This window comes from Chanos chanos, chromosome 4 (genome assembly GCF_902362185.1).
Source record: "Chanos chanos chromosome 4, fChaCha1.1, whole genome shotgun sequence".
In the NCBI taxonomy this organism is placed as follows: Eukaryota; Metazoa; Chordata; class Actinopteri; order Gonorynchiformes; family Chanidae; genus Chanos; species Chanos chanos.
The window spans coordinates 19,591,387-19,607,564 of record NC_044498.1 but is presented as its reverse complement, the minus strand read 5'-3'; the positions used below and the strand labels follow the sequence as shown (position 1 = coordinate 19,607,564).

General features: G+C 41.5%; 2 protein-coding genes across 2 annotated transcripts in view; one reads left to right on the top strand and one right to left on the bottom strand.

Annotated features, from left to right (window-relative positions):
* Positions 1-10,052: 10,052 nt before the first annotated feature.
* On the bottom strand, positions 10,053-12,725 carry xrcc3 (X-ray repair complementing defective repair in Chinese hamster cells 3). Its single transcript, XM_030772154.1, has 7 exons — positions 12,671-12,725; positions 12,406-12,543; positions 12,003-12,215; positions 11,564-11,718; positions 10,800-11,012; positions 10,582-10,628; positions 10,053-10,299 (listed from the first exon to the last, which is right to left on the bottom strand). The coding sequence occupies exons 1-7, from the start codon at positions 12,723-12,725 to the stop codon at positions 10,053-10,055; spliced, it is 1,068 nt and encodes a 355-aa protein (XP_030628014.1).
* Positions 12,726-13,469: 744 nt separating this feature from the next.
* Positions 13,470-16,178, top strand: part of brf1b (BRF1 general transcription factor IIIB subunit b) — a 54,695-nt gene continuing 51,986 nt past the window's right edge. Inside the window, exons 1-2 of the mRNA XM_030770742.1 lie at positions 13,470-13,538; positions 14,263-14,479. Coding sequence (XP_030626602.1) covers positions 14,296-14,479 — 184 coding nt within the window. The 5' untranslated portion in view covers positions 13,470-13,538; positions 14,263-14,295. The remainder of the gene's footprint in view (positions 13,539-14,262; positions 14,480-16,178) is intronic.

The following is a 16,178-nucleotide window of genomic DNA, read 5'->3' as shown; positions in this document are numbered from 1 at the left end:
ATGTGCAAATGATACCCAACCTGACCTTACCCATACAAATACACTCACACAACTTTCTTTAGGAGGATGTCCCATCTCCCAATGACATGAATGCTCAGAAACACTCAGCATACACATATGGTGTACTGTCTTAATAGAGCAGCTCTATAGTCAACACTCTTGTCAGTGAGGCAGATTTGTTACTATTTGTTTGGGTGCACTGTTTACTCGATGAGCTTTATTTGTTGTGTTACATAAGCAAGTGGGCGTGACACCATGCCCTATGGAAGGGGAGGGGGACATCTCTACGAACAGGACATTGCGTCACAGTCTACCCAGGATTGGCTAAACCTCTGAGCTATACAAGTGATTGTTTCAAATTGACATAACGGAGATTCAGATGTCAGACATTTGGAGTAAATGTCTTGACTACTTTCTGTCCTGAAAGGACAGCCATTATGTACCTCCAGTAACATGCCAATGGCCCATAGAACAGCCAGGCAATTCCTTTGTATTCCTTATGTATTTACTTTGTCAGTCACTCCACTTGCATTTTCTTCTTCCAATCAGTTTATTTAAACAGAGGTGTTAAATGTTACAACAGTCCCATACTCAAACTCTAAGCACATTCTAGCCTTATATGTTGTTAAATATGCTCTTGAATCTCACTCACCCAGAGAAATCAGACACATTTGAATCAAGCCAGTGAGCACAGACGCACACACACACGTGCACACACACACACACACACACACACTCCGGGGAGACTGTCTGCTACCCCTCTGCCGGCCGCTCCTCTCCCTTACAGCTTAGACTCCAGACACAAAGACCACTCACTCTCTTTGTGTGCCCGCCAGACTCAGATGTTTACTCCAACACAAGAGGCTGAGACAGGGAGAATATGGCCAGTGCCTTGTGATAGTTCTCATCCATGAATAGTATCATAGATCTGCAGCAGAGACTCAACCATTTTAAAAGAACTCTCTGTCCTTTGTGTGTGTATGTGTGTGTGTTGTTTGGTCGTGTATGGGTAGGAGAGCCCTGATTCCTCTAAATATGAAGAAGTGTTCTGTCCTCTAACTTAAGGCACACATATGCTCATGTGATTCTATACCTCACGATACACTAGCGGATCAAGATCTCAGCACCATTTACTTGAGAATTTGTCTTATTTGAAAATCTGTCTGATGAAGTGACAGTGTTGAGATTCATATTCTAATAAGGGAACGATGCCTCAATTATCACTGATCCTATTCACATTGACTGTCAATTATCACTGTCCATGCTTTGGTCCAGGTTTGTAACAGGAAAGACAGGAGAGATGCAGTTACATTTTGGGCCACTAAAATCCAATTCTTTACACAGTGCTCACGCGGGACCTCAAAGAGGCTGTTGTTCACTGAACTGGAGCAGTGTACTGCTGGTGCCCCATAATTACTCAGACAGATATTGACCGGATCCACGACCAGCGTTCATTTATCCAACAGTCCTGAGAAACTACAGTTCACAGTCAGAAGAATAAGCATAAACCTGTGACCCCACCTCTCTTCACTCCTTTACTTCGGTGATGATTCATTCATGTTGATGATTAATTGTGACCTCATTCTTCCAGGGACCATACTCACCATATTCATTTTGTGCTTGCATTTTCTTAAAAGAGTATATTACAGAAATGGGATGAACTTCTAAAGAATGAGTGGGTTTTGTGGTTGAGGAAACAGTCCAGGTCAAAAAAAAGCCAACTGGGTATTGATCACTATTTCCTCCTGATGTACTGGGTGGTTCTAGAATGAGTCTAAAAAATGAGAAATGTTATTCACTGCTCACAGTGAGGGTTGTAAAAATGGGAATGAATTTTATGTCTGGGAAATTAATTTTCTTTCTGATTGGAAATCGATGATGCGTTCACAGGCAGAGAATCATAGCATGCCAAGGACTGGCGGTGTTCCCAGTTACGTTGTAGAAGTGTTAGTGAAATTTGCGCCATGCCCAAGGGCACACCGGACTAAAATTAATGTAAGAGCAAAGAAAAGCTGGCACACAGCTCCCTCTAGACTGAACACCAAGAAAAAATGAAGTAGTGATAAAATGTATGGATTAAGAATGATGAAATGGAGAGAACAATAGAAAAGATTCAATGGACAGTCAGTTATGCATCGTTGGGGATCATACAATAAACTTCAGGTGAGTTCAATGTTTTGTTTAAATGTGCAAGGGGAGGATTTGTCTACTACTTGTCTCTTTGTCCACCATGCGCACACACACACACACACACACACACACACACACACACACACACACACAAACACAATCAGAGAATGGAGGACAAGCAGACAGTACTTAGACATCACAGATGGTCTCTGCTGAGACCATGTGCAGATTTTCAGGGCACTACTCTCAGGTCATTTGGGACGTGATGCAGTTCTCTGAAACACACAATGCGAGAAGGGGGAGGAGACAGAAAGACAGAGGAAGAGAGGTGGAGAGTTTTATTGGAGAAATGACATGACAGCAATAACAGATTCCCCAAGGTTGTCTGATACAGTCCAATTACCCGAAAGCATAACCCTTGTTTGCTAACCAGGGCATACAATCAATCATTCAGGAAGAGATTGGAAAGTGTGACGCTGTGAAAACGCTCCCCGTCTGCAGTCAATCTCTGCAGTTACCCAGCAGGTCAGGCCAGGCCAGATCAGTCGAGCACAGATCTCAAAGGCAGATCATTTGCAAGAATATGGTTGCTGATATAGTGCTGTGTGATGGTATTTGTGAGGGAGGAGATGTGTCCTAGGTGCTGCAGACAGAGATAGAGACTGGTAGGCTGGTGGATGTGTGTAAAGATTAGGCTCTAGATAGAAAAATGCCTTCATATCATGCCACTGAGTTAGCTGCAAAATTGCATGGGTTTGAGGGATTTCATTCAGGCATGAAAGTCATGTGCTTTGGGATCACAGTTTTCTAACTCCAGCTACCACCTGGAGCACAACCCACAGGTGGTGCACAGTGTTTGTAGCATAACAGTAACACCACTGATGTTTTTAATGAAGAGCTTGATGAGTAGTCATTGAATTGTACCAGGCATGTTAGTGCAAGACTGAAACAAACAACCAAAAAAAAGTCCAGTACTGGGTGTCTCTGGAACTGGAGTTGAGAAATGCTGTTATGATAAATGAACAAAATTTGTCTTCAGAAGGAAGTGACTAAGGAGAGGGTGGAGGAGAGTGGGTTACTGTACATTTTCAGAGAATCATGTGACCAGCTAGCCCAGACACTACAGAGTTGGTAACTGGAAGTCACATACACTACATTTAATTGTAATGTAATAATGCCTGGGTCAGGGATTCACTATAACCCCTCTATAGGCTTTTCTTGTATATTGTTGACATTAACTTGTTGTTGTTTGTATGGCATTTTGTTGGTGCTTTTTAGCAAAACATATGACAAACTTGAGCACTCTCCCACCACTGAGGGAACATAAAAGCTCTGTTCTAGGTGTTCTAGGATCAATTTGGCGTTTGCAAACCTAAATCCAATCATATGGAACATAATATCTTTGCACTGGCCTGTAACATATATCTTAAAGCTCTTTCAGCTGGTTTCCTCCGGAGCTGCTGCCCATGGTTTTTCTGACTCTCCCCAAAAGTCCAGGGTCCTGGCAGTCTGCCATTTAATCTGATTTTTAAAGTGAACCTGATGTACATAAAAAGTGGGTCTGTTTCAGACAGATTACGTAATACCTTGGGGAAGGGGAAGGCTAGGTCAATTTAGGACTAGTTTTGAAGAGACATATTGGGTGAATAGCCACATTTGCTACGCCTTTCTGCATCTGGTTAAATATTTCTGTTCTGGAGAGGAGAACACCAGAAACTTTTCATTGGTCTGTCTACAGTTACCTAGGAACAGTGTGTAACTTTAGACCCTATCAAGTCTATCACGTCCTCCTTTCCTTATTTGTCTGGATTAGATACTTCTCCCGAAATAATATACACTATTGCTCACCCTGCAAGGAGTGTGATTTTCATAAAAATGACACACTGAGAAATATCCTCTGACAGTATTGGGATAATATTCACTCTCCTGTGTTTAGTTCATACTACAGGCTGGGTCTTGTCATACGTTTGACCTAATATCCACTCTGTGCTGTATAAAAAAGGTTCTCCTTTTAGATAATACACTAGACAGCAAAGGCACTGCCTCATGTCATTCAATACAGTATTGTCTGTTCTCTGTGTGTGTGTGTTATCATCCGTGCAATCAGAATTGTTTGTGTGGTTTATCATGATTCTGACTTGTCTGCTAGACTCCTCATTGTGAATGTGCTGTCTACAGTGGAGGTCCTATTAATGTATTTTCAGGTCCACTGGTTATGGGTTCAATAACCCAGAATGGCAGTTGTGATTTGTTTGTCCTTGGCAGAGAGAAAGTTAAAGAAGCTCTAAAAATGTGTTTGTAAATCAGTGCCCAATGTAGTATGTAGTAATCCATGTAGTAAATTCATGCATGAACTCAATTCAATAACACACACACACACACACACACATGCGCACACCAGTGGCACTGACCTTGTAGGGCTAGTTGATGGTGTAAGCAGCGGGATGACCAAAACTCTGCTGATTAATATGCCAACACCAGGCTGCCTGTGACCCTGTTTCCCCTATGTGGTTCCCCTCCTCCACCTCCTGCCGGAGCTAACTATTGTGCCTCTATCCAGCTCTGCTTCTTGGCTTCCTGTCGCCATGGAGATACCTCCTTGCCACAATGCCTCTGGCTCATTAAACATTCTTCCCAAAACATTTTAGAAGCCTTGCCCTAATTGACTTGCTAAACTAGGCATGTTTTTTGGTGTCCATGGGGCTTTGTGTGTGTGTGTGTGTGTGTGTGTGCATGTGTGTGTGCGTGTTTCAACAAGGAACTGAATTACTGATAAGGCGCTGTAGCTTTCAATGCTGAATAATGGTGATCAGTGGCCTGAATGATTTTATTTTTCTATAGTGTCTACTCCTTATTGTTTCTTATTTCAGTATCTATGAAGAAAAATGTAAACCCACAATATCCATGAAAGCAGTGACCTCTCACTCTGTTTATATGGGTTGGAGTGGGGAGGAAAAAGTATGCTGTGTTTTGTGTTGTAGTGTCTGAGTCCAAGGGGATCCTGGGTGTGAAAGTTCCCCCCTGACAGAGAGTGTATAATGGGTTAGCACAGGCCTGAGGCTCAGAGAATCTCTTCATTCAGGGCATAATGCTTTGTGTTTAGGCTGAATAAGGCTACTGTCTGTGAGTGTTTGATCTGCCAGTGTACAACAACTACAGTCAGTAGTTCACAACAGCACCCTCCAGTCTGTACTCCTCTCAGCTTCTGAGAGACACATGACATAGTGTGTGTGAGTGTGTGTGTGAGCCACAGGGCAGGCTGCTCACTTACAGAGAAATGGAGGGCTTTGGTCAAATAGTGTAGGGTTTTTTTTTCTTCTTTTTTAACATGGGTATGGAGTATGGAGATAACCGGACAATTTCATGGCCAGTTTTTTTTTCTTTAATTTTGTTCCATCTGTTTAGATTGAAAAATGTCATTGAAATGTGATGTACTTAGCACTCCACTGACTGCAATGCAATTGCTGTGTAATGTTCACTGGGCAGCATGTCTACAAGAACAGATGTTTCGGCCCATGCAAGATACTTCAGCATGAGAGAGACACAGACAGACAGACAGACAGACAGACAGACAGACAGAGAGAAAAGCGTTAGGCTAAAGGAATGTCTGGTGAGATCTCTCGTCATCACCTTCAGTCTCCGTCGTGCGATGTCTACACCCCCTGTGGCAAAGATGTGTCATAGCACCATTAAGCACTACCTCAAATTACGTCATACTCTGCTCGCCCTTCTCTTTCCTTGTTTGTTTACATTTTTGTCCTCTGCCCATTTCTGTTAAAGAATATGTCTGGAGATTTGGAGAACTATTAGAAAACAATTAACAATTTGTTCCAGCCATAAGGTCCTAACTTTAAGGGACCTTTGAGAGAAGCATGATGCTGTCCCTGGGAATAGGAATGGCAGATTTGATGTGTTTTGAAAAATAAATAAATAAATACAGTGCAATCAAAAAGCTAAATCATAGTATTAATGTCAAAATATTTGCCAAAATATCCATACATTTGGGTAATTCAGCCAGGTGATGGCTAAGGACATAGACATCAGTAGGAGAGAGTTGTCTTGTGAGGGAATTGTGAAATAGGACAGTCAGTTTTCTTGAGACCATGCTGCCAGACAGGTCCTTGACTAGTAGACTGGGGTTTATGTATACCCGTTGCCAGCAGACTGGATATGAGGGAGTTAACTCTGACAGAAACCGAACCATCAGCCTCTCTCAAGGCCAACTGGGGCAGGACTAATCCACGTTGTCACAGCAACAGACCAGCTGCTGCCAGTGAATTTGTTACCAAAACCAATCAATTCTGAGATGTCTTTCGGCGTATGACATTTTGATTGACTTCTGCGTTCATATAAACACAGCAAAGATAGGCCAAAATTTACTATATGTAGTAAATGTTTTGAATTAAACTGCACCCCCATGTTTAGTCATCTTTTGAGAATACCAAGAGTAAATTGATTATTTTTTATGAGAAGGGGAAGACCCTTATTTTTTTTAAATTAATTATTTTCGTTACAATACTTAGGAAGACAAAGAGACAGTTTGCATTGATTACGACTGGTGAATGTCTTCATATATACTGAATATAACAGAATGCTGTGATAGAGTATAAAGCTCGTTCATTCGTCTGCACCAGAGAGCTGTCCAGCTGCTTGCACCATCTATCATGAGTTCATCATTCCCCAAATTTAAAATTGCACATGAAATGTATGAAGTTTGACATGGATTTTGCATTTAATAGCTCAGTGTGTGTGTGTGTGTGTGTATTTGTTAATTTTTGTCATACTTATAGCTGAATGCATTCCAATATGAAAATGGAACAGATTTGTACCTCTTGTTACGTAAGACAGTGTCATCGTCTCACCATCTTGACATATTCAGCATGATCGCGTCATGTTAACGTGTGTCTGTACCTCTTTTATACAAGTGTGTTAAAATGATAATGCTTAACTCACATACTGTATGTACATATACATATTATCATCATCAGTCCTAATTGCCAAGAGCATCACACATACAAATACTGAGTTTCATTTATTACTGAAAGGAATCCAATTCCTCTCCTCTGCAATTTCTTTCTTCTGCTTACTCTCTCTCTCTCTCTCTCTCTCTCTCTCTCTCTCTCTCTCTCCTGTATGTAGCTTCCAAGATGGCAGTGAATGAGATGGAGCTGTCTCTCCAGTGCTAGTAACAATTCCGCCCTCTCTCTTATCCATGAGTAGAGCGAACGAATGAGCGCGGGACACATCACTCATCCAGGGGGCGAATGAGACAGCCTTACAGGTGCTGATGAATTGTAATGTTTGGTGAAACGCCCCCATCGTCATCCGCCTCTCTTCGTGAGAGGCAGACATTTTGGTGAGATGAGAGAGAGAGTGAGGGGGGGGGGGGGGGGGGGGGGGGGGGGAAGAGAGAGATGGAACTTTGCACCACGCACTCTGAATTCTCGACAGTGCATGTCTGTGTTGTTGAGGCAGTGACTGTTACATAACAAGCTTTTCATCAACAGTAAACAGCTGAGTGACTGAGTATGTGTGTATGTACGTGGCACTGCATGTTGAGAAAGGGGTGGGTTGGGGGGGGGGGCAGAGGTGGCGTTGAGTGCTTTTGCAGTGCAACGGAGTGTTGTCTTGCTTGCTGCATATGGGGGTGGGTCAAATAATCTGGGACAGCCAACCCATGTGATCGTCGCTATGGAGACAGCAAGATCGAGGAGAATGAAAGGGCTTTCAGTGAAAGCGTGTGTGTATAGGTGTTTAAGTACGTGTTTGTGTTGCCTATTTGCCACCCTTACACGCAATAGACCTTGACCGACTCAGAGGGTGTCTTGTGTGCATGAAACCATATGTGTGAGGGTCACAGGTGTTAAATGGCTTAGTTGTATTAACTCAAAGGATTCAATGTGGCTAATACACTTTAATCAATGCGTGTTGCTGCATGCTTGCATAGATCTAATGTCTTATGCACAGTGGGAATTCCAAGGCTTTGCTGAGTGCATTGGATTGTGGTAGAAGCCAAATTGTACAGTGATATAATAGGGAACTGCTCATTTGTGCAAGCAATCTTAAAATACACAAGAAAACATCTATAATGGGGTAAATCAATACAGAACCATTCCTATTCATGGAGATGTAAACAATTCTCTGGCCACCTTGCTTTTAACTGCCACCCTATTTCTGTCTCACAGTTCGTAAAAAACAATTTACCATTAGATTCAGCTAGATGACTCAGGGCTTTTCCATGGTCCTGTGATCTGTTTCGACCACTAGCATCAAGTCAATAGTCCCTCTGGCCCCAGTGTTATTAAGCGATCGATTGTTCTGCTGGTGCCACTGCCTTACCCGGTTTATACTGTCATGGTAACAAGTGGCTAAACAGAGGTTCAGTTCCAGGTTAGGTTCTCGGTGCATGACTGCTTCCAGTTAAGGACCTTGGATGACTACTCTTCACCACTCATGAATGACCTCTGACTGACTGATTATGGCAAACTAATCAAGAACTTTCCACGGGATGAACTCCAACAATCTCTTTTGTACCCACCCACCCACACACAGACACACACACACACACAAACACATGCTCACTCTTCTATATCCCGAGGCTCTGAGCTCACGGTCTCACAGTCTGATGAACACAGAACCAGGACGACCAATCAGAGATGAGACACAGAGAATTTATTAGAAATAACCTTTTGGAACAGAGATAACCAAAAAGCAATATTAGCAATAAGTCCTGCTTTACCAAAGGCATAAAAATAGCTTTGTTGGTACTCAGTGCCATCTGTTGGCAGTCCTACGGAATAACATGCGAGTCAAAATGTATTCTGAAAAGTGGATATTATGAAGAGCTCTCCTCTTCAATTAGAAGGGAAAACATATTAAAAAAAAGCTTATAAGATATTATTCCAAGGGACGTTGAGATGTATACAGGGTAGAAAAGTAAGAAATTAGATCTTAAGTGTTTATACTTTTTAAACTCTTGTACAACAAGTACCCTAGTCCTCATTTATCTTTCTAAGAATGCTTCTTGTTTCCATTTACAAACCTTGCAACTGCTATAATTTCCCTGTGAATGTGGCTGTTTAAATCCAGGGATATGTGTCACGTCCGAACACTCCTCTTGTCCATTATAGGAGCTGAGACCTTTTCAATTAGTTCCAAAAGAGGAACAATTTCTGTAAGAGTTTGGGTAAATGAACTGTACTTAAGCATCACCTTGAGAAAGATGATGAAAGAGGTATAGTTTATTTAGTGTTTAAAAGACGCATATAGAGGACACAGTGTGTTAAATGGACACACATCATTTTCTTTGATGCAAACTGCTGATTTGTAGCTAAATGCCCTTGTAAGGAAGCTCCCTCAAAATGACTAAAACAGATCATGAAAAAAAGACTGAATGAACGATGATATTAAATGTTCTTTTGAATAGTGAAGCATCTTCTGATTTAAAGGAGGATTTCATGTAGATGCTGTGTGGTCAGGAGGGCGAGTACTTGTACTGATTAAGTGCCTCTTTGATCTTGCATAATTCCACAGACCTGAGTGTTTCACCCACTGAAACAGGTATTCAAACAACTAACTACCTATCTGTACCACTTAAATAACCACAACCTCCATAACAACCAACATAAAACCCATGTGGTCATTTTTGATCAGAAGGCTTCTAGATACCATTCTGAACCAAACTGAAATATGCCATTGTTACAAAGAAAAAAAAAGAAAGTATTTGTAGTATACTGACAGTGGTCAGGGTCCTGTTTATAATGCAAAGCTGTGTAATCCAGTTTTGATACCTCTCCCGTTTTCATTGGAGAAGTTCACCAAAAGTGAGGTACGTTGCTTTCCTCTGGTTATTTGTTCTAGTCTGGGAGAATCTCTGGTTCTTTACTTGGCACCAGAGGATACTTGGTCCCACAGAAAAATAATTATATTGATGTCTGAAATTGTATTGAAGGGTCTTCCTCTGCAATCCCTCTCACTCCCTCTAACCAAACCCCACACAGGCAGCTTGCTTGTGGGAGGTGTGGAGCAAATACCACCTCCAGTCTGCGAGGGGCACTGTCCTGATCTCCTTTCCTGATTTGTCCTTCTAGTCTCCTCAGCATGAGTCTCACCATCACCTGGTTGGCCCAAGCCATGCCCAGAGCAGGAAGAACTTTACTGTCTACCAGCCTGTGGAGCAACATGGGCATTCAAACATCTGAGTAACCACTTTTACCATATAAAAGGATGATTCTTTTCTCTGACTCCCATTTGTTTTAAAGCAGCCAGTTGAAAGAAAACGATTTCAGCCATCATTAACACTAGATGTTCTTGGATGGTTTGTTTGTTGTGTTTGAATACAGCATCACATATATAAACAGAACATGAAGTCTACAACAATGTATTTGGATCTTATGGTGTTAATGTCATTTATAACTGATATTAAGAGATGAATGAGATAGGCAAACTCACCCATAATCACATCTTCCTGGGTTTGACCCATCAATAACATCTGTTACCTAAAGATACAACAAAGTGATTGTTTAATCCTACACCACTGTACTGCAAGCTTGCCCCCTAGTTAAGTAACAACAACTAACACCATTGATGAAATGTGATCACAGTGACTGTAAACTAGACTTAGAGTCACCAGATTGTCCACAGTTATACTACACTGATTGCTGGCTCACCTGGTTGATGCACAGCACTGGTGTGCAGTAGGAATGACTAAGACGGTGGAGAGTGCTAGAAAGGGCCAGTAGGTGACGTGCTCTCTCAGCGGCCTCACCAGCCTGGAACTCAGCACGGAACAGAGCTGCCACTGAGTCTATGACTATCAGCCTGACCAGACCCCGTGACAGGAGAATTGGCAAACGCTGGGAAATGCATGTCTGTAGTGCACCCTATGCAGATGCATGACAAAACAGTTAGCAGTTAGTCCCAACATCATTCTCTCTTCTGCAGACAGTTTTTAAAAATTCTCTAAATGAACCTTTCCCCCCATAACTGTTTGATCATAATATGTAATCAGAATGTTAAATAATTGTAATAAAAGTAATAATAAGTAAAATGAAATAAAGTACGAGGTTTTCAAGTACGCAATTTCTTTTGGGCTAATTTACAATAAATACTTGTAAACATATAGGCCAGAGACTTATTTGTCCCGATCTGAATGGGTTAACATTACTAAATATTGCACAAGTTACATATTCACTCATTAGCCAATATCATCTTACAGTCACATGTCTCCTTCCAATCTGTGTAACATCATCCTGCACTTGCCCCTATTTACTACTATTTGAGAAAATTTATTTTGCAGTGGTGAAAAGTTGCAGCTGTAATGTGCAAGGTGTATCATATAATATTCAAATATGCAATATTAGTATTTACACTGAACTGAATTTGTCCACATACATACAGTATAGGCAGTGCGTTGAAGGCCTGCCAGTCTTACCAGGTCAGCCGTGTGCTCGATGTAAATGTTATCAGTGAAGGATATGCCACGCGACACAGCCTGAGGGACCTCTGGCCTGAGTCGAGACAGCTGGGACGTGAGCTGTCGTAGTCTTTTAATAGGAAAAGAGTCCTCTGTACAGATATACACAGCTCCTGCTCTCACAAACACAAATGCATATAAACACACATTTAAATCAAACAGTTTATGATTTTTTAAACTAACAGGCAAACTTTCCACAAACCATCGGTTTTGGATGTACGTTATCGGTTTTGGATGTACGTTATAGGAACAGACAAACGAAGCAATGGTGTACGGTTTATTCCTTTCTATTAGCTGCTAAAACAATTTCTTTCATGAATCAGCGTGCAGAGGACCAGTTATGACTGGTGTAAGAGGCAGTAATCTTGAGACTGATCCCAGAAACAGTGATCCTCACCTGAGCCAAGTCCTCCGTAATCTTGTGGATACTGGACTGACAAGCAAAGCTGCAGACCAAACTGCGTCTTCCCCGCAGCGCTCTCTCCAGCTAACTCTGTTATACCACACAGTGGAAGGCCGCCACGTAGTAAAGCATCCAGAACAGGGCAAGACAAAGAGAGGAGGCGGCCTTGCTCCAAAGACGGATGTTCTCCACGATATAACTGTAAGGCTAAGAGCAATAATTTTTCAGTGATCATAATGTAGGGCAGATCCAGCGTGCTAAAACATTGTGACGGTGGACGAATACAATTACCCACCAATGAAAGATGAAGGTTCATACAACAGACAGAAAACACATAATCGTGTAGTTGCAAACACTGTAGAACAGTTAAAAATTATTCAGCAGGCTCTACAACTACCTGTTATAGGTGGTGTCTTGCGGTAAGCAACTGCTACAACAGTGTGCAAGTGCTGCACATCAGTTTTTGAAAGGTGAGTTAGTCTTTGCAAATCAGGACCCGACAGGCTAAGGATGTCCTTCACCGATTTCAAGGAGGCTAGTGTTGACATGAGGGAAAAAGAAATAAATGAAGAAAAAAGGGATCGGTGTAGCTCAGTTTATTAGCTGCAAAATTAGCTATTGAAAACTAATATTGGTAACTGAGATTTCAAATTTGACAATACCTCTCTTCACAGCAGCAATAATTCTTGGATTCAACTCAAGTTGCTCCCAGTCCATTGTTTATCAGTAGGCTCCATCTGAAGGTTGATCTACCGCCGAACAGATAAAACTTTCTTTTTCATGCTTTTTAAAGCTTTGCTCAAAAACAAAAATCAAAACGACAGGAAACAAGAAAACAAAAGTTAGGATCACTCCTATTATCTGTCGCTTCACTGCAGCTGTCTCCGAATGGAATTGCTTGAATTCCCGTAAGACAGCTGGTGGACACTTCAGTTATAACGTTGTGTTGCAAACATACACTACGCGGATTTTCATTATTTAACAAAGTTCTTCTGTGGATAGTTTCTTATGGTGATGCCAAATGACTCCGGTACCCCTGAGCGTTCCCGTTTAGGAAGGAGAAATGTACTCCACGCTGTATTCTTAACTGCGAGCATACATGTGAAGAAGAAACTACAGAATCACACGAGGAAAACACGCCCCCACTGCTGTAAATGCGCGCGTCTAACTCGGAAGAACAGTGCGAAAGGAACATACCACACCAGGGGGCTATGTTGACAATGGTTTAAGGTTGCCAAATAAATTGACCCGCATATGGTCTATAGTATTATTCTGTTATGAATTAAATTGGTTCAAAGGAATAAAACGCAATTAAGAAGTGAAATTATGTATATAATATAACTGAAATGTTGCATTAGACGTCCTCGTCTCCCCTTGGATATCCTTGTATTGGATCACTTCGTTGATGTCGTTTGTAAGTGGCTGTGCACCCAAACAGTTCATAGACATGACCGTTGTCAGAGAAAGGCGATATTGAATACTCCCATTTTAAAGTTACTCCGGCAGATGGACGTTGAGATCACTGAATAGGTAGTTAAAGCATCTTTTCTCACTTATCGAACAGGTCTGAGTGTGAGCGTGCGCCAGATCTCACTTAGAACTTGTCCACTTCCTCAGCCTGTGGGCACTTAGCTAGCTGACTACATCAGTAAGTGAATTAGCTACCGAACTTACGCTTTTTGATTTTCTTTTCCAGTCCTTAGTCTACGTGCTTTTTGGTCCTGCACATTACTGAACGTGTAACAAAGCAGCTTGCAAAACGACCGGTTAGAACTTCAAAGTGTCGACAGAATGAATCACATCTGAAACCCAGCATTATAGCTAACAGTGCTAGCTCTCTTTGTACATTTGCACACTCATTTTTTTCTTCGTTTTCGAAATACGTTTTTATGAATAAAAGTTCGAAATGATTAATGATAACCTTCATGTCGGTGCGAGGCACACGTTTATTTTTAATGTAATGATCTGAAATTCAGCCTTGCGGATATGGTGAAATGATGGCTCAGTGCGTAGCGCGTTAGCTTTGGTTGTTAGAGGTTTAGGGTTCGAGGCTCAGAGGGGCCATGAGGGTGTAGATACTCTGAACATAGCAAGTTATATTTATCAAATTAGTGAGATGTAGTGACAAAACTGTCATGCATCTACAAAAGTTGTTTCTAATTAATAGCAAGACATACACCTGCTAATTTCACCAATTTATTACTAGTACTGTTTGTAATCTATGGTTCAACAAAGTTCTTGTCTTCATGAACAGGTTGCTGTTTTGAAGGGGAACCCACTAATCACCATGAGCTCTCGCCAGTGCAAGAACTGTGGTGGAACAGACATTGACTTAGACCAGGCCCGAGGAAATGCTGTTTGTATGGGCTGTGGGTCAGTCTTGGAAGACAACATTATTGTGTCCGAGGTACAGTTTGTGGAGAACAGTGGAGGGGGCTCATCGGCAGTGGGGCAGTTTGTGTCTGCAGATGGTAAGAACTTTTCAGTAAGTTTTCCTGTGTACCCATACACTAGTTTCAGTGTATACCAGACACCTCTAATAAACAGTCATGTCTAAGAACTGTTAAATGGATGGTATGCAAATATTGAGATTCAGTACAATAAAATAGGAAATTCTAACACATTAGACTGGCATGTTTAACCCATGACTTCACTGAATACATATTCAATATTCCTTGTGTATTGGGTGGGTTAGTTTCACCTAGAGAATTTAATTAGCATTGTCACAGATATTAAGAAAGCACAAATCTTCTGTAGAGTTATCAAAAATAGAGCTAAACTTTTAGCAAATAAGAGAAACAGAGTCCTCCTTTCCCAAACCTTTTATTGCACTTCGACTTGGATGCATCTCAAAGAGCCTCCATAATACGGATGTGAAACTAGACGAGCACAGTTGCAGCAAATTACTTTTAGTTGGCTTCACATGAGCAGGTGGAGATGAAAAGGTTTAATCTTACCTTTAATCTCAAAACAGACATTTACACATCATTTAGGCTATTATTATGATGCCCTGCAAAAGAATGATAAAAATAAATGAATCAACTCAGAAACAAACCAACAAATACTAAGATACTCCAGACAAAAAAAAAACCTGTTTGGATTTGTGCAAAAGCACATCACTGGCTACAGGATAACCATGCTGTGGATCTGTAAAAGGATCCTTTAGCCTATATGACAAACTTGTGCAAAACACAGATAAAAATCTCGTGATAAGTTACCTCTTACAATGCCTTCATGAACACTGGGACCATACCGGCTAGACATACTGCTGCCGACTTGTGTGGATTTGTGAAGGTGCCTCTCAGTGTTGTCCGAGGCATGGCTTGAATAGGCTGAATAAGGTTCTGTTATTTCAGGCTGACTGTTGACAGTGCTAGGTGGAGTAGGGACAATGCTAGGTGGAGTGGGGACATTGTGGTGCGTGCTTGAACGCCCATCAGCCATGATTCCATAACTGACTATAGCAGGTTGCCCCTCATTTGATATCTCTTGAGAGTCAGTCCCAAGATTGTTGGCAGTCAGGTGATGCTGAATATAGCCAGGTTTAGGTGACGCTTCACTCAGTTTTCCAGGAAGTTTGGCGTCGTTAATCTGTACATTTTTGTAATTGTCTGCAGGTGTTACATTGATTGTCTGGTCTGACACATCATTAGCACCATGTTGTGTAGCTCTGGAGCTGCTATGCGATGATTTAGCCTTGTTTGAATTGAGTGGAGCATAGTTGCTGGGAGAAATGGCTTTGGAATGATCTTGTGTACCTGTGTACATATCTGCAAAATCAGTAGAGTGTTTGACATTTGTCTTGTAAGATTCCTTCAAGTTTGATCTGTAAGGAGAAGTTGTTTTCTGAGAGACTATAAAATTCTGAAGAATCTTTTCAGCATGATCACGTATGGCTGCAATAAAGCTGTTAGACATTGATTTTATTTTGTCAGTCGTACTTGGGGTCTTTTGGTCAGTATCAGTTGGGAAGACCCAGTTTTGGCTTTTGTTTGATTGGTAGTTAGGATTAGGCCTATAACTGCCATTGGCATTCCTGTTTTGTCTTCTGTAAATTGGCCTATAGTTTGAAGCATCAGGATTATATACACGTGGTCTTTTGTTGCTTCCACGATTACCTGCCAAATGCTTGCTTGGTTGATGTTTAATTGTAGGCAACTTTAAATGGCT

Bases quoted from the DNA above. Each gene is read 5' to 3' on its own strand.
- xrcc3 (XM_030772154.1), bottom strand. From the start codon at position 12,725: ATGGACTGGGAGCAACTTGAGTTGAATCCAAGAATTATTGCTGCTGTG. The intron at 12,544-12,670 runs GTATTGTCAAAT...TGTCAACACTAG, and splicing joins TATTGCTGCTGTGAAGAGAG to CCTCCTTGAAATCGGTGAAG. The intron at 12,216-12,405 runs GTAGTTGTAGAG...TATTGCTCTTAG, and splicing joins CAAGACACCACCTATAACAG to CCTTACAGTTATATCGTGGA.